The 26016-nt window shown below is 46.6% G+C and overlaps 1 protein-coding gene across 1 annotated transcript in view; it reads left to right on the forward strand.

Moving 5' to 3' along the window:
- The first annotated feature begins 222 nt into the window (after positions 1-222).
- The window catches only part of LOC139277042 (somatomedin-B and thrombospondin type-1 domain-containing protein), a 38047-nt gene continuing 12253 nt past the window's right edge, over positions 223-26016 (forward strand). Inside the window, exons 1-3 of the mRNA XM_070895045.1 lie at positions 223-637; positions 8093-8287; positions 12940-13018. Of these exons, the coding sequence (XP_070751146.1) occupies positions 415-637; positions 8093-8287; positions 12940-13018 (497 nt within the window). The 5' untranslated portion in view covers positions 223-414. The remainder of the gene's footprint in view (positions 638-8092; positions 8288-12939; positions 13019-26016) is intronic.

Raw genomic sequence — 26016 nt, forward strand, 5'->3', positions numbered from 1 at the left:
TTAAGCACTTTGTATTGTTTAAAAAAAATGACATTTCTTATCTGTTGCCTGAATCTAGCGTGGATTGTAATGGGAAATATTTCTTCCATTCACACACAATACATTTAATAATTATTCATCAAAAAACATTATTCGGAGTGTGTGGGTCTCAGTCTGAAACACACCAGATTGATGTGACCAAAGTTGAGGCTAAAGGTCACCGAGACTGAAACTGACGAGCTGGGAGCGGGCCGATCTGATTGGGAAATGGAAGCGGCCGTGGATTTGACACTGGTCTTGCTGCCGATTTATTGCTGAAGTTAGGAAAGCAGTCTGTGAGCGCTGGAAACTGGGACAATTGCGGGGCGAGCAGGGAGGAAACAATTACAATAAACACGGATTGGGAAGATCCACTGATGATTTGGACCGATTGAAATGGAGTTGAGAGCCGTGATTTCGGTCCTTGGGTTGGGGTTAATCTTATTCGGAGCCGGTGCTGATGGTGGCTGTGTGGATCTGGGAAGTTGCTGTCAGGGCAGAGAGTCCGAATGTCGCACCACTGGCTGGCGGCCCGATCGCTCCCACGGAACCTGTTACTGTGACCAGGCTTGTAGACATACCTTGGATTGTTGCCACGATTACCAACTCGCCTGCCCAGGTATTCTCTCTTTATTTAAAACAAAAAAACTTTTGCCCAACTTTTAATTTTTTTCCTCTGTAATGTTGCGAAATCCCCGCCCCCCAAAGCCGAATAATCGGATCGGTTGTCAGTCCCAGTCTAAATATTAAAGAGCTTTTCACAAATGACTGATGCAGTGAAGCGCGCCTGTGGATTGAACGTTGAGCAGCTTTAAGGAAAATAACCTTAACCGTGGCAGTGCCAGTGTTCCAACTGATGATGGAAATATATAGCTGATACCAAATACCGAGTGTTACCAAATAGATTATATCACCTGTTTTTAATAAAAATACTTAAAAGATTACCAGTTCAACTATTATAGTTGTGCACTTTAAACTGGGGGCATTTGTTTAAAGTGCACAACTATACTAGTTGAACTGATAATGTGTAGTGTGATTGTTAAACCTTTTCTTATAAACCAACTAGTTCTAAATGTGTTGCTATGAATTCTTAAACAAAGAACCCATGAATCATATACATTACAGGTTTGTGAAGGTTTCTCCTTGGTAACTGCGAGTCATGGTATTTATTTGAGAAAAATCAACAGATTTTTAAAAATTTAAGCCACTCCAAAAAGTGATGGATGATTTTTTGTACATACAGATGTGTGACACGCACGTTATGGACATTACACTCAAGATAGAATTTAAAAAAAATCATGGACTAAGTACAGCAATAATAATGAACCTAAACACAAAAACACCCCCAACATAGTACATGGGATTACCCAATCACTAAATTTAGTTGAGTCCTACAAGTTGAAATATAAGCCTCAAGAACTTTAGTCTCAACTATGTTCAGAAAGAAGGAAACAAAGAGGCACATATATTAACACCTAAGCACCCTCAGGATATTGCATAGAGATTCACAGCAAACAAACCAGTAGGAAAAACACTAAAGTATAAAAGATTTTCAGTTAAATATTACAACGTGTAAATGTGCCAGCATCTGGGTATGAGAGCGGCGCCCTATTAAAGGAGTCAAAAACTTCCTCCACTCGGGTAAACAGTCCGACCGAAAGCCCCTGACGAATTGTGCACAGACCAATGTTTGTTATCTCCCTCGAACTGGAAAGGGAGTGTCGTGCATGGAGAAAGAGTCAGACTGAACACTGTGAGCTTAAAGTAAAGTGTGACCTTAATCTTTTATTGCAGGTCTCCAGAGTGCCTCTCCAACCTGCGAAGCCTCCTTAAATACCTGTGCTCCCAAGGGATTATGGGATCCCTTGGGACTCTGGGAAATGAGCCCTCTGGTGGCTGTACAGAGTAAATACAACTCTACATATATAACAACATTGCCCCCCAAAGTCAATAGTGTAACTATTTACAATGTGAGTCGATCTGGGGCCCTTCTTGCTCTGGTTGATCGTCTCGGTGTGAAGGCTGGTGTTGTTGAATCATTTGTTGGGCCCATGCTGGGCTGCTGTGCAGCTGGCCTTGCTGGGCTGCCTGATGTGTTGGGCCCTGTAGGGCTGCTGTGGATGATGGGTTCTGCTTCGTGGTCAACCGTGGTGCCGGTTGCCACTGGTGTGTGTGTTGGGGGAACAAAAAAGGTAGGGTCCAAGATGGGTTGCTCAGGGTAGTCCGAGAATCTGAGTTTGATTTGGTCCAAGTGTTTCCGGTGAATGAGTCCATTTGAAAGTTTGACCCAAACCACCCTGCTCCCCTCTTTGGCCACGGCAGTGCTGGGAAGCCACTTGGGACCTTGTCCATAATTTAATACAAATACAGGATCATCGACTTCAATCTCGCGTGACACATTTGCGCTATTATGGTATGAACTTTGTTGAAGCCGCCTGCTCTCTACCTGTTCATGTAGATCAGGGTGGACTAACGAGAGCCTTGTCTTAAGTGCTCTTTTCATGAGCAGTTCAGCAGGTGGGATCCCAGTAAGTGAGTGGGGTCTCATGCGGTAGCTAAGCAGGACTTGGGATAGGTGAGTCTGCAGTGAGCCTTCAGTTACCCACTTCAAGCCTTGCTTGATGGTTTGCACTGCTCTCTCTGCCTGACCATTGGCCGCTGGTTTAAACGGGGCAGATGTGACATGTTTGATCCCGTTACGTGGTCATGAATTCTTTGAACTTAGCACTGGTAAAACATGGCCCGTTGTCGCTCACCAGGACATCGGGTAAGCCGTGAGTGGCAAACATGGCCCGCAGGCTTTCAGTGGTGGCAGCGGACGTGCTAGCCAACATTATCTCACATTCAATCCACTTGGAGTATGCGTTTACAACCACAAGGAACATTTTACCCAAGACCGGGCCTGCATAGTCGACGTGTACCCTAGACCACAGTTTGGAGGGCCAAGACCATAAACTTAGCGGCGTCTCCCTGGGTACATTGCTTAACTGCGAGCATGTATTACATCTGTGAACGCAGGACTCTAAGTCCACATCGATACCGGGATCTGGCTATCGCTTTCATCATTATGATGCCTGGGTGGGTACTGTGGGGATCATTGATGAAGATGTCCCTGCCCTTCTTGGGGACCACTATTAAATTGCCCCACTGAAGGTAGTCTGCCTGTATAGACATTTCATCTTTGCGCTGCTGGAACGGCTTTATCTCGTCCTGCATTTCCAATGGGACACTGGATCAGCTCCTGTGAAGCACACAGCTTTTGACTGGAGATAATAAGGGGTCCTGGCTTGTCCAGGTTTTGATCTGCCAGGCAGTGATGGGTGATTGCTCACTCTGAAATGCTTCCATAATCATGGCTAGATCTGCGGGTTGCATCAATTCTATCCCCGTGGTGGGCAATGGAGGCCTATTGAGAGCATCGGCGCAGTTTTCTGTGCCTGGTCTGTGGCGGATGGCGTAGTTGTATGTGGACAACGTGAGTGACCATCTCTGGATGAGGGCCGATGCGATGGTATTTATCCCTTTACTCTCGGAAAACAGGGATATAAGTGGCTTATGGTCCATTTCCAATTCGAATTTTAGCCCAAACAGGTATTGATGCATTTTCTTTACCCCATAGACACACGCTAACGCTTCTTTATCAATCATGCTGTAGGCTCTCTCGACCTTAGACAGACTCCTGGATGCATAAGCAACTGGTTGCAGTTTCCCGAAATCAGTAGCTTGTTGCAATACACAGCCGACGCCATATGACGATGCATCACTTGCTAGTACCAAACGCTTACATGGATCATACAACCCAAGCAATTTGTTTGAGCATAACAATTTTCTCGCTTTTACAAAGGCATTTTCTTGGCTTTTGCCCCAAACCCATTCACCTCTTTTTCGTAGTAAGACATGTAGTGGTTCTAGCAAGGTGCTGAGACCCGGTAAGAAGTTACCAAAGTAGTTCAAGAGTCCCAGAAACAACCGCAGCTCCGTCACGTTCTGTGGCCTCGGTGCGTTCTCGATTGCCTCTGTCTTCGCGTTGGTGGGCCTAATGCCATCCACCGCAATCCTCCTTCCCAGGAACTCCACTTCAGGTGCCAGGAAAACGCACTTCGAGCATTTTAACCTGAACCCCATGCAGTTGAATCGACTAAGAACCTCCTCCAGGTGCTCGACTGCGTTCCGACCTGTGACCAAGATGTCGTCCTGGAAGACCACGGTCTGCAGAACCAACTGAAGTAAACTTTCCATGTTTCTCTGGAATATCGACGCCACTGATCGGATTCCAAACGGGCATCTGCTAAAAACAAAAAGACCTTTGTGCGTGTTGATGCAGGTGAGGGCCTTCGATGATTCCTCCAGTTCCTGCATCATGTAGGCTGAAGTCAGATCCAGCTTCGTGAATGTCTTTCCTCCCGCCAGCGTTGCAAAGAGGTCGTTGGCTTTTGGTAGTTTGTATTAGTCCTGCAGGGAGAACCGATTGATAGTTACTTTGTAATCGCCACAGATTCTGACGGTATCGCCTCCCTTGAGGACTGGGACAATAGGACTGGCCCACTCGCTGAACTCGATCGGTGAAATGATCCCTCTCGTTGCAGCCAGTCTAGCTCGATCTCTACCCTTACTCTCATCATGTATGGTACTGCTCTCGCCTTGTGATGGATGGCTCGCGCCCCCGGAATTAGGTGGATCTGCACTTTTGCTCCTTGGAATTTCCCGATGCCTGGTTCGAACAGCGAAGGAAATTTGTTTAAGACCTGGGCACACGAAGTGTCGTCAGCGGGTGATAGCGCTCGGACGTCGTTCCAGTTCCAGCGTATCTTTCCCGGCCAGCTCCTGCCGAGCAGCGTGGGACCATCGCCCGTTACCACCCAGAGTGGTAGCTTGTGCACTGCTCCATCGTAGGAGACCTTTACGGTAGCACTGCCGATTATAGGAATCAGTTCTTTCGTATAAGTTCTTAGTTTCGTGCGAACTGGAGTTAAGACTGGCCTTGAGGCCTTGTTGCATCACAACCTTTCGAAAGTCTTTTTGCCAATGATGGACTGGCTCGCGCCCATGTCCAGCTCCATTGACACCGGGAGTCCATTTAGTTCAACATTATTGGGGGACAATTCGTGGTGAATGTGTGCACCCCATGTACCTCTGCCTCCTCTATCTGAGGCTGTGGTTCGTAGTGATCCTCCATGGATCTGTCCTCCTCTGCAACGTGGTGGTTTGCAGGTTTAATAGGCTTTGCAGCTCGCCTGCACACTCATTGGAGGGGTCCCATTATTCTACAGCCCTTGCAAACGTATCCTTTGAATCAGCCTGAATGGAAATGATGATCACTCCCACTGCGCCAACAAAGTGTTAATGGCCTTGCATTCATCACCCTTCATGGTGGACTCTGAGGCATCTGCGGAGGTGTAGCTGCAGGTATGTGTGACCTGTCCTATGTTACAATTCGAAAACAACATCATTTTGTTCACAGTACTTGTAGCAACACTTGTGTGCTGGGAGATTTGCTTCGTATTGTCACTGGTGGCAATGAACACCTGGGCTATCGCTATGGCCTTACTCAAGGTTGGGATCTCTACAGTCAAAAGCTTGCGAAGTATGGTTTCGTGGCCAATGCCAAGTACGAAAAAATCTCTGAGCATGTGCTCCAAATGTCCTTCAAATTCGCAATGTCCTGCAAGGCATCTCAGCTCGGCGACATAACTCGCCACTTCCTGGCTTTCAGACCTTTTGTAGGAGTAGAACCGGTACCTCGCCATCAGAACGCTTTCCTTCGGGTTCAAATGCTCTCGGACCAGTGTGCACAAATCGTCTTACGATTTCTCTGTGGGTTTCGTTGGAGTGAGCAGATTCTACATGAGGCCATACGTTGGTGCCCCACAGACGGTGAGGAGGATCGCTCTATGTTTGGCAGCGCTCTCTTCCCCATCTAGCTCATTGGCCACGAAGCATTGGTTGAGTCGCTCCACAAAAGTTTCCCAATCATCTCCCTCCGAAAATCTCTCCAGGATGCCCACTGTTCTCTGCATCTTTGGGTTTGCTATCTGTATCTCATCGCCAGTTGTCATGTGTGGAGAAAGAGTCAGACTGAACACTGTGAGCTCAAAGTAAAGTGTGACCATAGCTTTTTATTGCAGGTCTCCAGAGTGCCTCTCCAACCTGTGAAGCCTTCTTAAATACCTGTGCTCCCAAGGGATTATGGGATCCCTTGGGACTCTGGGGAATGAGCCCTCTGGTGGATGTACAAGTCCACATATATAACAGGGAGGAATGCATGTATTTTTTTTTGAAGTGACACCAGATAAACTACAAACTGACAATATATAACCTGATGGAATAAAATATAAAATATAAACATTGTCAGTCTAGTTATTATTTCAGGTGTTGTACGTTTGGACAGTACTTTTTACATGGACTAGTTGTCGAAAGGTTATAATGAGTGACTCTTGGACAGGTTTACTGTTGGATTGGGGGGATGATGCATTAGATATTTTGCAACTCACTAGGAATGGATGCCAAGTGACAACATAATGAGGAACCGCCCTGTTCATTACTCAGCCAAAAAAAATATTGCAAAGTCATTTAAACTCATTTGGTAAACAATGTTGGTAGGATAATGACTTGGGAGGGTGTGGTGTGAAAAGATCAGCCATGCTTTTGGTTGCTATCTGATAACTCTGTTGGAAATGCACATACAGTAATAATTTGCACTTGTTTGGTCCCTAAAGTCGTTTCAGAGGGAAAAATACAAAGGAATGGCTGTGAAGCTGAATAATGAAAGTACAGAGGAGATCTAAAAAAATAAAATGGTCAAAGAGAGAGTATGAGAATAGATTAGTGGCTGACGTAAAAGGCAACCCAGAAGTCTATCATCATCATCATCATCATCATCACAGGCAGTCCCTCGGAATCGAGGAAGACTTGCTTCCACTCTTAGCATGAGTTCTTAGATGGCTGTACAGTCCAATATGAGAACCACAGTTTCTGTCACAGGTGGGACAGATAGTCGTTGAAGGAAAGGGTGGGTGGGGAGTCTGGTTTGCCGTACGCTCCTTCCACTGCCTGCGCTTGATTTCTGTATGCTCGCGGCGACAAGACTCAGAGCTCAGCACCCTCCCGGATGCACTTCCTCCACTTAGGGCAGTCTTTGGCCAGGGACTCTCAGGTGTCAGTGGGGATGCCGCACTTTATCAGGGAGGCTTTGAGGGTATCCTTGTAACGTTTCCTCTGCTCACCTTTGGCTCGCTTGCCGTGGACAAGTTCAGAGTAGAGTGCTTGCTTTGGGAGTCTCGTGTCTGGCACGCGAATCCCCAGCGGAGCTGATCAAGTGTGGTCAGTGCTTCAATGCTGGGGATGTTGTCTCTTATAAACAGGTGAAAAGGTAGTCAAAGGAAGGGTGGAACCGATTAAGGACCAAAACAGAGATCTTGTGGAAGCAGAGGGCATGGCTGAGATACAGAATAAGTACTTTGCACCTGTCTTTACTAGGGAAGACGATGCTGCCAATGTAGCAGTAAAGAAGAATGAAGTTGCGGTATTGGATAAAATAGAAGAAGAGGATGTACTTATAAGGTTGGCAGTCTTGAAAGTAGAAAAGCCACCTGCTCCAGATGGGATACATCCTAGGTTACTGAGGAAGTAAGGGTGGAAATTGCCACAATCTTTCAATCCTCCTTGTTATATTTTCAGTAACTCACAGAAACACACACAGCCTTAAGATGGCAGAACATACCGAAACTCACCAGAGTCAGGTGACCTGTTCCCTTTATTATAAACAGCACTGGCTGCAATGCCACAGGAGTCCACAGGTGGAGCTATATATATTACACTCCTGGATATGGGGGTGGTGCCAGAGGGTTGGAGGATTGCAAATGTTACATTTCTGTTTAAAGAAGGGGAAGCATGGCTTACTTGGGCAATGTACGAGAATGTTCTTGCTGCCTGTGAATCTATGTCCGGATAGGAATCCATTTTTAAGATGAAAAGGGTTGGGAAAAATACACTTTTGGGTTATTTTAAAAGCAGTTTCTGTTTCTCTTTACGTGTCATACCAATTACAGTATTTATCTTTCTATTGCTTTATTAGCTATTTCTTGCAAAGTGACTGAATGGAGTTTCTGGAGCGGCTGTGCAGAACAATGCAAGAATACTTATCGCGTTCGTCAGCGGTACATCACACAAGAGCCACAGAATAGTGGTGAGCCGTGTCCTCCCTTAGAGGAAAGAGCAGGCTGCGTGGAATATCACAGTGAGCAGGACAGAGTGTGCAGGCAGTCCTTTGGTATGTTGTGCAGTTTCATTTATCGGTAGGATCTATTTATACTATTATTTATTAGTGAAGAATATAAATGCTTAACTTTTATCAATAGCTGAAATCTATTTAACTAAAGCCCTTCTGTGCTGAAGAGAATTGAGTTTGACTGGGTGAATCCTGGATGATTTTGTGATATGATATTGAATTTATCCAAAAATAGTAGCAGTATGAGGAGGTTCTGTAAAATGACTATTTGATATGTAGATTTGTAAAAATAACTTGTACAGTAAACATCTTTTAAGGCACAACTTGTGGATCAGAATGATGTTGAGAGGTGAACAGACAATTATTTTGGTAACTTTAGGATTCTAAATTTTGTCCTTTGGAGAAAATTATCATATCATATTTTGCCATATATAAAAGTACAGTCTGTGGGTGTTGTAGAGTATGATGGTAAGACACTGGCTTTACAATGGACAGATCACAACTTCATATCACAGTGTAACCTGACATAACTCTATCAAAATAATTTGTGGTGAGTTCCGTTAGTTTTGCTACAGGCTGATGGATGGCCAAGATTATAATAATGAACAGATCTCAACCTGACATGGGCAAATTCAATTGGAGGAAGTTTAAGCTCAATTTAATTATTGTTGGAGATTCAATTTTTTTAAAACATTTTCTTTCTGTCTCTTATCATTGTCTCACTTAATCCCTTCGTTTTTCCCCTCTGTTTTTCATTCTGTACATGAGTTGACATTGAATTAGCTATTTTAACTTACACTTCCTGGTTCAAATTCCGCAACCCCAATAGTTACTGGGACGGGATTTCGGAGTGAGGGAGGAGTTACTGTAGGGCAATCCGGAAGTCTGGTTTCCCCGAATGGTGGCGTGCGTGTTTTCTTTAAAATCGATTTCCTCACCTGGAAGCCAGCCTGATTGACAGGGAGCGCTCCAAAAAAGGCTGCAGGTAAGTTTTGTGGGGGAGTGGGTGGGGGTAGAGCATGTTTGGGGGTTCGGGTGATGAGAGGAGTGGGGGGGGGGAGGAAGAGGAGGGGGGTGGGAGGGAGAGGAGTGGGGGTGGGAGGGAGAGGGGGGGGCAGGTCGGTGATCGGGGAGAGATAGGGGGTGGAGTGGGAGGGGCCAGTAATCACTGGGTGGGAGATGGGGGTGGGGGGAGATTGTGGAGGTGGGGGATGTTTACAGGCTGGCTTGTTGGGCTGGGAGGAAACACCCCACCTGGCCATCAAGCAGTGCTGTAAAGCCACTTGCCTAATGGATCCAGCTCTTCTCTCCTCCTTTTACTTGCCAGGTTTCCCGAGGCCTGGGAAACCCAGCCGACTGTGGTTAAAAATAGAAACAGTGTAAAAGTGGCAGCACTCAGCCTCCTTAAAAGGTTTCACTGATTGACCCGCCTCCTGAGTGCGAATTGGTCACCCGTCATTAAAAATGTAAATGGGTGGGTTCGAGGCAGGTTGATTTCCTATTTCAGATTTTAAACCTTTTTTAACTTCCTATCCGGCCAAACACACCTGTTTTTGGAGGTTTTAAAATTACCCCCTGCATGTCTCAGTAAGGATTCTTCAATCTGATTGGTCAAGGAGATGCACAGCTGCCTTCCCTTTCACATAGTTCCCAGATCCTGTAGAAGGTGACTCGCTGTTTTGAATTTCTAATTACCGCTCGTTCCAGTGCAGTAGCCCACAGAAAGTCTGTAGGCAACTGTAAGTGTAATGAATGGCTAGTATCATTGGATCGCTGCTGACCCACAAATTCCAGGTCATGGTCTTTACATGATATAATTCTTCCTCATACACTTCAGACATTTTTCCAACACTTTTGTCTTGTATTCACAGCAAAAAGGCAGGTTCCTGCGCCTCCTATGAACTGAAACCTAGGCCCTTAAATGGTTTGTGAAGTAGATCCACCTAGAGCCGACTTCTCTCATTGGCCACAGTCCAATTGTGTAGCGAGTTATGTGGACTGGTCAATGAACTTTGCCCAGAGACACAGCTGACTGAAGCTAATTTTAAGTCACATTTTCCCTGATTAGCAAAAGTCATATAATGTATAATACAGAAATCTCCATTTTGTCAGATTCTCGTCTGTAATGTATTTGCTTCATGGGTTCTTTGCTTAAGAATTCATAGCAACACATTGCTATTATGAACTAGTTGGTTTATTAGCAAAGGTTTAATAATCACACTACACATTACCAGTTCATCTACCAGGCTCACAACTAACTGCCTCATCGTGGAACCCTGAAACCAACCGGCTGGGGTTTTATTGAGTATTGTGAACATCACATGACTGGCTAAGCCACTCCCAACTCGACAACGCTGCACTATTTTAGGTGGAACTATAATTCAAGTGCCTCCTTATTATGATGCACTCCAGTCCCTCTGGCGCCCACCTCTTGTGGAAGGCTACGAGCGTACCAGTGGACATCGCGTGCTCCATCTCCAGGGACACCCTGCCTCGAATGTAACCGCGGAAGAGAGGCAGGCAGTCAGGCTGTATGGTCCCCTCGACCGCCTGCTGCCTGGACTGCTTAATGGCCACCTTGGCCATGCCCAGGAGCAGGCCCATGAGGAGGCATTCCAGCCTGCCCGCTCCCCTCCGCACAGGATGTCCAAAGATCAGGAGTGTGGGACTGAAGTGCAGCCAGAGTTTGAGGAGCAGCCCCTTCAAATATTGGAACAGGGGCTGCCACCTGACACACTTCACATAAACATGGAACACTGACTCTTCCAGACCGCAGAAATTACAGACGGCCTGTGAGTCCGTGAACCGACTTAAAAACCTATTGCACGGGACTGTCCCGTGCAACACTCTCCAGGCCAAGTCCCCAATAAATAAAGGGAGGACTCCCGCGTAGAGAGCACTCCATTGGACCCCCGCCTCCTCCGGACGGCAAGATGGTGTGCCATGGCATGTCCGGACGGCAGACGACGATGGCAAAGTGGAGAGTGTGCAAGAGGAGCCTGTACAGGAATCCCCTCCGCGCAGAACTGAAAGGCATGGAGGGAATGTCCCAGACAAGGCTCATGCTGTGAGGCGCCGCCTCCCGAGGGTGGTTTTGGGGCTTGGCGCCGATGAGGAATTCTCAACAGCTCTACAACTATTTTAGTTGAACATACAAGTACCCACTTATTAAAGGGGCATTAAACTGACAAATAAACAAATTAAACTTTAGGCGTTAAATAAATCAAATTAAAATTTGGTTGCCGGAGGTGATGATGCACTCCAGTCCCTCCAGCGCCCACCTCTCGCGGAAGGCCGCGAGCGTACCGGTGGACACTGCGTGCTCCATCTCCAGGGACACCCTGGCTTGGATGTAACCGTGGAAGAGAGGCAGGCAGTCGGGCTGAACGACCCCCTCGACCACCCGCTGCCTGGACCGGCTGATGGCACCCTTGGCCGTGCCCAGGAGCAGTCCTACGAGGAGGCCCTCGGACCTACCCGCTCCCCTCCGCACAGGGTGCCCAAAGATCAGGAGTGTGGGACTGAAGTGCAGCCAGAATTTGAGGAGCAGCCCCTTTAAATAATGGAATAGAGGCTGCAACCTCGCACACTCCATAAAAACATGGAACACGGACTCCTCCAGACCGCAGAAACTGCAGGCGACCTGGGAGCCCGTGAACCGGCTTAAAAATTTATTGCCAGGGACTGTCCCATGCAACACCCTCCAGGCCAAGTCCCCAATAAATAAAGGGAGGACTCCTGCATAGAGAGCACTCCATTGGGGACCCCCGCCTGCTCCGGACGGCAAGGGGTATGCGCCATGGCATATCTGGACGGCAGATGACGATGGCAAGGTGGAGAGTGTGCATGAGCAGCCCGCTCAGGAAACCCCACTGTGCAGAACTGAAAGGCACGGAGAAGATTTCCCCGAGGAGGCTCATGCTGTGAGGCGCCGCCTCCCGAGGGAGGTTTCGGGGCTTGGTGCTGATGAGGAATTCTCGATAGCTCTACAAATCTGTGAGCATACTCACAAGTACATACATTACACCATCCTTATAAAATAGTGTATCCTTCAAGTTACTTTGTGCAACTGCATGAGATTTTCTATATTATAAAAATATTTAAAAATAGATCTATTTGCATGTTAAGTCAATTATACAGGTTGAATGTCCAAAATCCCGAAACCTCGGGACCGAGGCCGTTCCAGGTTCCGGGTATTTCCGGATTTTGGAACGTCTTTGCCTAGGCCGAGGTAGATGAGGTCGGGCAGCCGAGGTAAGGAGGAGGTGAGGGGGGCCGAGGTAAGGGGGAGGGAGGTGGTGAGGGGGGCCGAGGTAAGGGGGAGGGAGGGGATGAGGGGGGCCGAGGTAAGGGGGAGGGAGGGAAGATTTCAATACATTTACAAATAGCAGTCATGAATCTGAGCTAAGCAATGGTTTAAAATACCATCTAGTTTAAACAATCACATGAAAAATTTACATCCTTTATGGGATCAGCTGCATTGTTTTGACCTTGTGAAGTAAATAGAACATTTATCAGTAGTGATACACTTTTGATAGCATTCATTCAATACGTTTCATTTTCCATTCGTGGAAATCTTTTTGTGTGTTGCTAGGAAGTACAAACCTGTATTGTTTATTTTGTTTGCAACCTTGTTGGACATCTGCCTAGTGTTGTCACTCATGATCTACATCTTTGTGTTTTAATATGTACAGTCCCTGCGTTAATTACCACAGGCGGATATGGAAAAGCTCGAAGAAAGCGAGATGTATTCATTGAATCTGAGGCGCCAGGGTAAGTAAAAGGTCACAAATATGTCTGCCACAGTATGCTGAAGCTCATTAAGCTATGCCTAATTGCACCTTCAATCCGAACCAAGAAATTGTTTGGAGAACATGTTAGGAGCAACATTTTTTCAGTCAAATCTAGTTAGATTACCATTATTTTAAATGAGCATTCGTTCATGCTGCTGAGTGTTCAAAATGAAATAAGTTTGAAAGTTTTAGTCCAAGGAAGAATCTCTGTCCAGCGGCGAATCCCTGTTCTGCTGGGCCTGCTGCGAATGCTTGGTGTAGTCACTGAATGTAAAAATGGGAAAATGCTCCATTATCCATTGTAGCTGCCCAGCACCTCAACCAACACTTGCATAACTAAAGAAAATTATCCTTTGTGCAGACATTTTTCTTGTGAATTTCAGACGTGTGAATCTTCTACTGTGTAATATTTACAGCAAATGCATTCATTATATATATAAGTTGGGGAAAAATGATCAATTTATCAATGATTAAGACTATATGAAGTATTAAAGCGACAAGGTAAATTCAGTGACCCTGCTCTTCCAGTGAGGAGCCATACTCGAAGAAATGTGGGTTGCAGAATCATTGCTAGTCTTTTAGTTCTATCTTTGACCTAAGCCCCCATGTGTGGCCCCTAATGGGAACATAGTAGAACTGAAATTATGAGAGATGAGCATGTAATTAGACTTAATGACATGATAGCAAAGTGCGCAACAAATCAGAACAAAAATAAAAATGCACAATTTAAACCTTTGCATTGCTGTAGATGTAGCATCAGTTAGATTGAGGATGTTCCTTTGTGGCTAAATAGAGTGGACCCAGAAAGAATGTTTCCACTTGTGGGGAAGAGCATAACTAGAGGCCATCAATATGAAATAGTCACCAAGAAATCCAATCGGGAATTCAGAAGAAACTTCTTTACCCGAAGAGTGGTGAGAATGTGGAACTCGCTACCACAGGGAGTGGTTGAAGCGAATAGTACAGATGCATTTAAGGGGAGGCTAGACAAGTACATGAGAGAGAAGGGAATGGAAGGTTGTGCTGATAGATTTAGATGAGGAAAGACGGGAGGAGGCTCGAGTGGAGCATAGACGTCACCATGGACTGGTTGGGCCGAATGGCCTGTTTCTGTGTTGTATATCCTATGCAACCCTATTGTAGCTTTCTCAGCAGTTGTTCTCAAATTACCTAAAAGCACAGCAATGAAGAACAGGTGCTTTTTTCCCAGAAGTTGCTATGGAGATCTTAAATGTCAATTCTCTGATACGGATTTAGTGATGTTCTGTAGGATTTATGTAACGTGCCTTAGCCAAGTTGTCAGCCAATCAATAACCACAGTATTCTTTATATTTACTTCTAAATGCGATTCTACTGATGCTCCAAACAGCACCATGTATATCAGAGCAGGATGAGGGCATTATAAAAGGAGCGGTTCTACGAAGGAAATCAGAGTTGTGTGAGACAGGTGACTAAATATTGAAACTGGTTTCACATTGCAAAATCATTGTTGAAGCAATCAGAATGCTATGGTATGCTGACAGATCCACAGAGTGTAAGTGCAAGTAAAGGACACCCTCTAAATATTAAAGTTTGGAATATAGAATAAATTGATTGATTCTTCTCATCAAGCAGGGAGCTGCACTCAAAGGGAGCATGGGAGAGATATGGCTACAACACTTCAGCCTGATTCTCAGACCTGAAATCCCTTTGAATGAAACTAACAATTGAATTTACCCTTACTCTAGGCGGTCAGCTTCCATATGTTTGCTGAAGATAAACCCAGCTCTTCCTTTCTGCCACTTAACTCAATTTCATGCCCATTTTTGTACTGTCCAACATCAAGTCATGAATAAATTGCAACTTCCTTCAGCTGACCGTCAGAAAGAACTGCAACCATAATTCATAGCTCTCATTACAAACTCCATTCCCTTGCCCTTGACTCTGTCTCCATTCTTGGCCACTCCATTATGCTGAAATATCTTTGCGTTCTGTTTGACAGGCTAAGTGAGTGGGCAAAAAATTGGCAGATATAGTATAATGTGGGAAAATGTGAGGTTAACCGCTTTGGCAGAAAAAAATAGAAAAGCAAATTATAATTTAAATGGAGAAAAATTGCAAAGTACTGTAGTACAGAGGGACCTGGGGGTCCTTGTGCTTAAAACAAAAAAGTGAGTCCCTGCTGTACCTGCATAATCAGGAAGACAAATGGAATCTTGGCCTTTATTGCAAGGGGGAGAGTGTATAAAAGCAGAGACGTCCTACTACAACTGTACAGGATATTGGTGAGGCCACACCTAGAGTACTGTGTACAGTTTTGGTCTCCGTATTTAAGGAAGGATATACGTGCATTGGAGGCTGTTCAGATAAGGTTCACTAGGTTGATTCCGGAGATGAGGGGGTTGACTTATGAGGATAGCTTGAGTAGGTTGGGCCTATACACGTTGGAGTGCAGAAGAATGAGAGGTGATTTTATCAAAACATATAAGATAATGAGTGGCCTCGACAAGGAGGATTGGGAGAGGATATTTCCATTCATAGGGGAAACTAAAACTAGGGGACATAATCTCAGAATAAGGGGCTTCCTATTTAAAACTGAGATGAGGAGAAATTTCTTCTCTGATGGTTGTAAATCTCTGCTCCAGAGAGCTGTGGAGGCTGGGTCATTGAATATATTTAAGGCGGAGATAGACAGATTTTTGAGCAATAAGGGAATAAAGGGTTATGGAGAGCGGGCAGGAAAGTTGAGCTGAGTCCATGATCAGATCAGCTATAATCTTATTAAAAAGCGAAGCAGGCTCGAGGGGCCAAATGGCCTACTCCTGCTCCTATTTCTTATGTTCGTATGTTCTTATGAGGTGAGCTTCACCCTGCTTTGTATTACATTTCAATCCCCATGTCCTCTCCATCAAGACTTCCAAATTCACAACATTGCCTGTCTCCATCCTATCTCAATTCTTCCAACACTGAAAACCTTAACTATGCTTTTGTCACATCCAGATTTGATTATTCTAATGCTCTCCTCACTCATCATCATAGGCAGTCCCTCAGAATCGAGGAAGACTTGCTTCCACTCTTAGCATGAGTTCTTATGCTGTACAGTCCAATATGAAAACCACAGTCTCTGTCACAGGTGGGACAGATAGTCATTGAGGGAAAGGGTGGGCGGGGAGCCTGGTTTGCCGCACGCTCCTTCCGCTGCCTGCGCTTAATTTCTGCATGCTCTCGCCGACGATACTCGAGGAGCTCAGCGCCCTCCCGAATGCACTTCCTCCACTTAGGGCGGTCTATAGCCAAGGACTCCCAGGTTTCAGTGGGGATGTCGCACTTTATCAGGAAGGCTTTGAGGGTGTCCTTGTAACGTTTCCTCTGCCTGCCTTTGGCTCGTTTGCCGTGGACAAGTTCCGAGTAAAGCGCTTGCTTTGGGAGTCTCGTGTCTGGCATGCGAACTATGTGGCCTGCCCAGCGGAGCTGATCAAGTGTGGTCAGTGCTTCAGTGCTGGGGATGTTGGCCTGGACGAGGATGCTAATGTTTGTGCGTCTGTCCTCCCAGGGGATTTGCAGGATCTTGTGGAGACATCGCTGGTGGTATTTCTCCAGCGATTTGAGGTGTCTACTGTACATGGTCCATGTCTCTCCCTGTGGCCGAGGAGCTTCTCCCGGAGTCGCAGTGCAGATTTTGGCCCCTCCGGGGCACAACGGATATGATCTTTGCAGCGCGACAGCTGCAGGAAAAATGCAGGGAACAGTGCCAGCCCTTATACATGGCCTTGTTCAACCTTACAAAGTCCTTTGACACTGTAAACCGCGAGGGTCTATGGAGCGTCTCCTCCGTTTCGGATGTCCCCAAAAGTACGTCACCATACTCTGCCTGCTCCCCGACGACATGCAAGCCGTGATCCTCACCAACGGATCCATCACAGACCCAATTCATATCCGGACCAGGGTCAAGCAGGGCTGTGTCATCGCCCTAACCCTCTTCTCAATCTTCCTCGCTGCCATGCTCCACCTCATAGTTGATAAGCTCCCCGCTGGAGTGGAGCTAAACTACAGAACCAGTGGGAAGCTGTTCAACCTTCGCCGTCTCCAGGCCAGGTCCAAGACCACTCCAACCTCTGTCGTCGAGCTACAGTACGCGGACGACAGAGCCTTACGCTAAACATTAGTAAGACAATGGTCCTCCACCAGCCTGTCCTCGCTGCACAGCACTGCCCCCCCAAACATCAAGATTCACAGCATAGCCCTGGACAACATGGACCACTTCCCCTATCTCGGGAGCCTCCCATCAACAAGAGCAGGCATTGATGATGAGATCCAACACCGACTCCAGTGCGCCAGTGCAGCCTTCGGCCGCCTGAGGAAAAGAATGTTTGAAGATCAGTCCCTCAAAACTGTCACCAAGTTCATGGTCTACAAGGCTGTAGTAATACCCGCCCTCCTGTATGGCTCTCCTCACTGGCCTTCCTTGACCACCCTCTACAAATTCAAACTTGTCGAAAACAATTACCCATATCTTGTCCTATGACTATCTCCAGTGCATTAAAATGAATACTTCATCCTCATCTTCAAATCCCTCAAGGCTTGCTGCACACTATCTCTACAACCTTCTCCAGACTTGCTTCCCCTCCTGTACCTTTAAGTCTTCTAACACTCGCTCCTGCCCCTCCTGCCACCCTCTCTCAACCCCTCCACCTCTCTCTATTTCTCTCTTGCCCTTTAAAAAAACTTCTCAAAACACATCTTTTCATCCAAACATTTAGGCATCCTCCCTGAACACTTTATACTAGCTCGGTGTCCCATACACCTCACTATTACTGTAAACTGGCCATACTCTAAATGTATGGTGTTGCTGCTGTTTCTTCAGTTCAGGTCACTATAATCTAGAAGCACTACATGGATTTTGGAAGAGTATATGGTTTTTGCAATAATTGAGCTGAGAAGATTAGCAAACTCAATTTATTCTATGAATTGGTTGGGGGGAGTATAATTCATGCATTTAAAATGACACAGGTACACAGGGAGAAATTCTTTGCACACTTGTAGTAGAGAAATCATGAGAGGTCGAGAGAAAGTAGATAGAGAGAAACTGTTCCCATTGGCGGAAGAGTTGAGAACCAGTGGGCACAGACTTAAGGTGCTTGGCAGAAGAAGTTTTTTACGCAGCAAGTGGTTAGGATCTGGAATGCACTGCCTGAGAGGGTGGTAGATGCAGATTGAATCATGTCTTTCAAAAGGGAATTGGATAAGTACCTGAAGGAAAAAAAATGCAGGGCTACGGGGAAAAAGCGGGGGAGTGGGATTAGCTGAATTGCTCTTGCAGAGACTCGGCAAGGGCCGGACGGACCGAATGGCCTCCTGTGCTGCAACCATTCTATGATTCTATGTGTCTAGAAAAACCTTTTGGATGCGATTATAGCTTAGAAAAGCATTAACTAAATTAAGGTGCAATATTCTGAGGAAGGGTCATCGACCCGAAAAGTTAACTCTGCTCCCTCTCCACAGATGCTGCCCGACCCGCTGAGATTTCCAACATTTTCTGTTTTTATTCCAGATTCCAGCATCCGCAGTTTTTTGCTTTTGTAAGGTGCAATATGCTGAACAGCAAACTGCCGCTGACAGCATTGAATATAGTTTCTAGTCAAACATTCAAAAGGAAAATGAATTTTTAAAGTGATTTATAAACATAAGATTGAAATTTGAATAGATTTCTAATTTAAGTATTTTACAAGTATTTTTCAATATTTATAATACTAATTGATTCCTTTTCTATAGTAATTACCAATGTCTGTTTTTAAGTTCATAGCTCCCTGTTCTCTGCTCTTCAGGTGCTCTCTACCACATAATCTATCAATTGATCGGTTAGTTAGCATCCTCTCCCTGGGCTTTTCAGTGCCTCTCCATAACCACTATGCCTGAGAGCAGCTTGTCATTTTTCTCTCCCACCGAGCTTCTGTTGGTGTCTCACCTTGCAGCCCAATTCCAGCATGATTTCAGAGGGCCGATTTTTGTCCGGCAACCATTTTTTGGTGTGAATGGGGAGGTAGCGGGGGCAAAATGGCAGAAAAAAAATTGCCAAGTTTTTGCCAGAGGCCTGCCTGTTGAGAATTTCAGAAGGCCTCAATTTAGGTGGCTGGCACTGTTGCTGAAAACAGGCCGGAGCCTAATAAATAGATTTAAATGAGAGTCCTATAATGTGATTAAGATGTGGAAGCTATTTTTATTGGACCACCTCCCTAAACCCTCTCTCAAATCATGAGCAGTACAGGGCTGGAAATGATCAGATCCAGTGGTATTTAAAGGTATTTACGTAAATGTTTGCCTGGGATCTTGCTGATATTTCTTAGTGATTTTTGAGTCAGATTTTCTGGTGTTTTTTGTTTATATTGTTTGGACAACCTTCAGGAAGATTTAGGAGTACTGGCTCTTTTTCTGTAATTGGGAATCCTTTTGGCCATTCCATCCTGGCTAGAGGAAGAGGAGCAGCAACAACAGACGAAATGACTGCATGGAGCTATAGCTGCTGAGAGACCACAAAGGAAGGGGGTGGAGAACTCAAAGACATCTTAACCCTCCCAATAGGGTTACGGATAAAAAGCGGGGGCGTGGAACTAAGCATGACTGCTCTTTCAAAGAGCCAGCACAGGCATGATGGGCCAAATGGCCACCTTCTGTTCTGTAGGTTTCTATGATTATGATATGTCTTACCTTCTGTGACCCACTGCCATAGCTGGCACTGCATTGTTGTAGTCTAGGCTACCACGGCCCTCAACTTCTTCCTCTCTGACTTCTTCCCAGCTGCAACAGGGGATATCGCCAACATCAGTCAGTCTGCAGTTCATGTTTGCATTAAGCAAGTGACTGATGCCATAGTTGGTAAAGTGAACTATTGCACCACTTTCCCCATGGACAACCGGAAACAGCAAGATACAGCTCTAGGATTCATGCAGATTGCAGGCTTTCCCCAGGGTGTCATTGACTGCACACACATGGCCACGCAGGCTCTTGCAGACAAGCCCACTTTCTTCATGAATTGCAAGGGCTTCCATTCCATTGACATATACCTGTTATATGATAGAAACACAGAAACATGGAAAATAGGAGCAGTAGTAGGCTTTTCGGCCCTTTGAGTCTGCACCACCATTCAGTATGATCATGGCTGGTTATCTCAACACCATATTCCCACTTTTTCCCTACACCCCTTGTGATCACCAGAGAAATCGTGCAGGTCTGTGCTTGCTTTCCTGGTAGCTGCGATAACCCTTCTATCTTGTGTCAATCCTCCATTTCTCCTATTCTTTGTCCTGGCAAACTTTCTATATTATCCTTATGTCCTGAACTGTCTCGCACTGTCTCTTGTGTTACCACTGGAGAGTACGATCCAGAAACCCCTCCTCCTTTCTGTGGAGTGCGTCCAATTGCTGCTTGAGCACAGAGATTCTCTGCTGCAAACACTCCATTTTATGGCACTTACTGTGACTGTGCTACCCCTGGATATACTGAAGATCCATGATAGGCCACATATAACAAGGATTCTCTGCACTGCCATTCCTCTCGCCAACTTAATAATTCTAGATAGTATTAGCCTGAAGTCCCAGTAGCACCAAGCTATTGTAAGAATCAAACTCAGTATTCATTAATTCATAGAAAAAATAATGTTCAACTGCACTTCAATACTGAAGCCCAAGGCTGAACTGCTGAAGCTAAACTCCACACTTTTCTGGCCTCTCACAGTAAGTTTGTACTCTGAAGTTCAAATTTAGGCTATAATTTCCACTTTGCCGCCCGTTTACCACCCAAAAATGACCAATATGGAAATTACCACCCGAATATCGCCAGCGGTAATTTCGGCATTGAATTACCGCTGGTGTTGCTGGAAATCGCCCGCCCACTTCTACCGCCCAGAAAATGCACAAACTTCACCCTCAGTGCGAAATTTACCGAATTGCTGGAGAAACGTACCGCCCATTTTTTACATACATAACTGGAATTATCCCAACGTTATGACTCCATCTTTGAAAATCTTTGAAAATCATCTTTTTTTGAAAAAAAGGCTGTGTCAAGTTGCCAGCAGCCTGAAATTGATTTTTGAGTGATTTCTGGAGTGGTTTGTAAGGGATTTTCACTATATTTAGGATAATAATAGCATTGACTTCAATTCAAACAAATTTTGTGGACATCTGAACATTTTTGAGTACAGGTGAGCGTCGAGAATCCGGAACCCTCGGGACCGAGGCCGTTCTGGATTCCAAGCTTTTCTGGACTTTCGATCGTCTTTCTTACGTCACGAATCTGGAAACACCCGAGCCCAGGTTCAGGTATTTCTGGATTTTGGAAATGTTCGAAACGGGGGCTGGGAGGAGATCGCCGCTGAGGAGCTGTTCGGGTCTCCGGCCCCGGCGATGAGGTCGTTGGGCGGGGCCCCACCGCGGAGGAGCTGTTCGGGCGGACCCCGCCGCGGTGGAGCTGTTCGGGCGGGCCCCACTGCGGAGGAGCTGTTTGGGCGGACCCCGCCGTGGAGGAGCTGTTCGGGCGGGCCCACTGTGGAGGAGCTGTTCGGATGGGCCGGTGAGGAGGTCTGAGGTCAGGGCAGTGGCAGCGAGCGGGGCGAGGCGAAGGGCGGTGAGGCGAGGCCTGAGGTTGGGCAAGGGGTGGGACCTCGAGGTTGGCAGGGTCAGCGGGTCCGGTTTCTGGAACTGTTGTGTATGGAGAAAGAGTCAAACTGAACACTGTGAGCTCAAAGTAAAATGTGACCTTCGTCTTTTATTGCAGGTCTCCAGAGTGCCTCTACAACCTGTAAAGCCTCCTTAAATACCTGTGCTCCCAAGGGATTATGCGATCCTTGGGACTCCAGGGGATGAGCCCTCTGGTGGCTGTACAGAGTAAATACAAGCCCGCATATATAACAACACTCCCCTCCCCCCCCCCCCCAAAGTCAATAGTGTAACTATTTACAATGTGAGTCGATCTGGGGCCCTTCTTGCCCTGGTTGATTGTCTTGGTGTGAAAGTTGGTGTTGTTGAATCATTTGTTGGGGCCTCGTTGGGCTGCCTGGTGTGTTGAGCCCTGCTGGGCTACTGTGGATGATGGGTTCTGCTTCGTGGTCAACTATGGTGCCGGTTGCCACTGGTGTGTATGTTGGGGGAATCAAAGAAGGTAGGGTCCAAGGTGGGTTGCTCAGGATAATCCGTGAATCTGAGTTTGATTTGGTCCAAGGGTTTCCGGTGAATGACTCCATTTGAAAGTTTGACCTGAAACACCCTGCTCCCCTCTTTGGCCATGACAGTGCCAGGAAGCCACTTGGGACCTTGTCCATAATTTAATACAAATACAGGATAATTGATTTCAATCTCGCGTGACACATTTGCGCTATCATGGTATGCACTTTGTTGAAGCTGCCTGCTCTCTACATGTTCATGTGGATCAGGGTGAACTAACGAAAGCCTTTTCTTAAGTGCTCTTTTCATGAGCAGTTCAGCAGGTGGGTTCCCAGTGAGTGAGTGGGGTCTCGTGTGGTAGCTAAGCAGGATTCGGGATAGGCGAGTCTGCAGTGAGCCTTCAGTTACCCTCTTCAAGCCGTGCTTGATGGTTTGCACTGCTCTCTCTGCCTGACCATTGGATGCTGGTTTAAACGGGGCAGATGTGACAAGTTTGATCCCATTACGTGTGTGGCAAACATGGTCCGCAGGCTTTCAGTGGTGGCAGCAGACGTGCTAGCCGACATTATCTCGCATTCAATCCACATGGAGTACGCGTCTACAACCACAAGGAACATTTTACCCAGGAACTGGCCTGCATAGTCGACGTGTACCCTAGACCACGGTTTGGAGGGTCAAGACCATAAATTTAGCGGCACCTCCCTGGGTTCATTGCTTAACTGCGAGCATGTATTACATCTGTGAACTCTAAGTCCGCATCGATACCGGGCCACCACACGTGGGATCTGGCTATCGCTTTCTTCATTACCATGCCTGGGTGGGTACTGTGGAGGTCATTGATGAAGGTTTCTCTGCTCTTCTTGGGGACCACTACTCGATTGCTTCACAGAAGTCAATCTGCCTGTATAGACATTTCATCTTTGCGACGCTGGAACGGCTTTATCTCTTCCTGCATTTCCACTGGGACACTGGACCAGCTCCCGTGAAGCACACAGCTTTTGACTGGAGATAATAACGGGTCCTGGCTTGTCCAGATTTTGATCTGCCGGGTGGTTGATTGCTCACTCTCAAATGCTTCCATAACCATGGCTAGATCTGTGGGCTGCGCCATTTCCACCCCCGTGGTAGGCAATGGCAGCCTACTGAGAGCATCGGCGCAGTTTTCTGTGCCTGGCCTGTGGCAGATAGCGTAGTTGTATGCGGACAACGTGATCGCCCATCTCTGGATGCGGGCCGATGCGATGGTATTTATCCCTTTACTCTCGGAGAATAGGGATATAAGTGGCTTATGTTCAGTTTCCAATTCGAATTTTAGCCCAAATAGGTATTGATGCATTTTCTTTACCCCATAGACAGACGCTAACGCTTCTTTCCCAATCATGCTGTAGGCTCTCTCTGCCTCAGACAGACTCCTGGATGCATAAGCAACTGGTTGCAGTTTCCCGAAATCATTGGCTTGTTGCAATACACACCGGTGCCATACGACGATGCATCACTTGCTAGTACCAAACGCTTACATGGATCATACAACACACGCAATTTGTTTGAACATAACAATTTTCTCGCTTTTACAAAGGTATTTTCTTGGCTTTTGCCCCCAAACCCATTCGTTCCCTTTTCGTAGTAAGACAGGCAGTGGTTCTTACAGTGTGCTGAGACCCGGTAAGAAGTTACCAAAGTAGTTCAGGAGTCCCGGAAACGACCGCAGCTCCGTCATATTCTGTGGCCTCGGTGCGTTCTCGATTGCTTCCGTCTTCGTGTTGGTGCCTGATGCTGTCTGCAGCAATCCTCCTTCCCCGGAACTCCACTTCAGGCGCCAGGAAAACACACGTCGAGCATTTTAACCTGAGCTGCACGTTGTTGAGTCGACTAAGAACCTCCTCCAGGTTCTGCAGATGCTCGACTATGTTCCGACCTGTGACCAAGATGTCGTCCTGGAAGACCACGGTTGCGGGACCGACTTCAGTAAGCTTTCTATGTTTCTCTGGAATATCGCCGCCGCTGATCGGATTCCAAATGGGCATCTGTTATAAACAATAAGACCTTTGAGCGTGTTGATGCAGATGAGGGCCTTCGATGATTCCTCCAGTTCCTGCGTCATGTAGGCTGAAGTCAGATCCAGCTTCGTGAATGTCTTTTCTCCTGCTAGCGTTGCAAAGAGGTCATCAGCCTTTGGTAGTGGGTATTGGTCCTGCAGGGAGAAATGATTGATAATTACTTTGTAATCGCCACAGATTCTGACGGTGCCGTCTCCCTTGAGGTTTGGGATGATCGGACTGGCCCACTCGTTGAACTCGATCGGGGACATGGTGCCCTCTCTTTGCAGCCGGACTAGCTCAATCTCTACCCTTTCATCATGTACGATATTACTCTCACCTTGTGATGGATGGGTCGCGCTCCCGGAATTAGGTGGATCTGTACTTTTGCTCCATGGAATTTTCCGATGCCTGGTTTGAACAGCGAAGGAAATTTGTTTAAGACCTGGGCACACGAAGTGTCGTCAGTGGGTTATAGCGCTCAGACGTCGTTCCAGTTCCAGCGTATCTTTCCCAGCCAGCTCCTACCGAGCAGCGTAGGACCATCGCCCGTTACCACCCAGAGTGGTAGCTTGTGCACTGCTCTATCGTAGGAGACCTTTACGGTAGCACTGCCGATTATAGGAATCAGTTCTTTCGTATAAGTTCTTAGTTTCGTGCGAACTGGAGTTAAGACTGGCCTTGAGGCCTTGTTGCATCACAACCTTTCGAAAGTCTTTTTGCCCATGATGGACTGGCTCGCGCCCATGTCCAGCTCCATTAACACCGGGAGTCCATTTAGTTCAACATTCAGCATTATCGGGATCACTTCGTGGTGAATGTGTGTACCCCATGTATCCCTGCCTCCTTGATCTGAGGCTGTGGTTCGTAGTGATCCTCCGTGGATCTGTCCTCCTCTTAAACATGGTGGTTTGCAGGTTTAATAGGCTTTGCAGCTCGCCTGCACACTCGTTGGAGGTGTCCCATTGTTCCACAGCCCTTGCAAACGTACTCTTTGAATCGGCATGAATGGAAACAATGGTCACCCCCGCAGCGCCAACATGGTGTTAATAGCCTTGCATTCATCACCCTTGCTGGTGGACTCTGAGACATCTGCCGATGTGTAGCTGCAGGTATGTGTGACCTGCTCTGTACGATACGATTCGAAAACAACATCACTTTGTTCACAGTATTTGTAGCAGCACTTGTGTACTGAGAGATTTGCTTTGTATTGTCACTGGTGGCAATGAACACCTGGGCTATTGCTATGGCCTTACTCAAGGTTGGGGTCTCTACTGTCAAAAGTTTGTGAAGTATGGTTTCGTGACCAATGCCAAGTACGAAAAAGTCCCTGAACATGTGCTCCAAATGTCTTTCAAATTTGCAATGTCCTGCAAGGCGTCTTAGCTCGGCAACATAACTCGGCACTTCCTGGCCTTCAGACCTTTTGTAGATGTAGAACCCGTACCTCGCCATCAGAATGCTTTCCTTCGGGTTCAAATGCTGTTGGACCAGTGTGCATAAATCGTCGTACGATTTCTCCGTGGGTTTCGCTGGAGTGAGCAGATTCTTCATGAGGCCATACGTTGGTGCCCCACAGACGGTGAAGAGGATCGCCCTTTGTTTGTCAGCGATCTCTTCCCCATCTAGTTTGTTGGCCACGAAGTATTGGTCAAGTCGCTTCACAAACGTTTCCCAATCATCTCCCTCTGAGAATTTCTCCAGGATGCCCACTGTTCTCTGCATCTTTGAGTTCGCTATCTGTATTTCATCGCGAGTTGTTGTATATGGAGAAAGAGTCAGACTGAACACTGTGAGCTCAAAGTAAA

The sequence above is a fragment of the Pristiophorus japonicus genome, chromosome 12, assembly GCF_044704955.1.
Source record: "Pristiophorus japonicus isolate sPriJap1 chromosome 12, sPriJap1.hap1, whole genome shotgun sequence".
Taxonomy (NCBI): Eukaryota; Metazoa; Chordata; class Chondrichthyes; family Pristiophoridae; genus Pristiophorus; species Pristiophorus japonicus.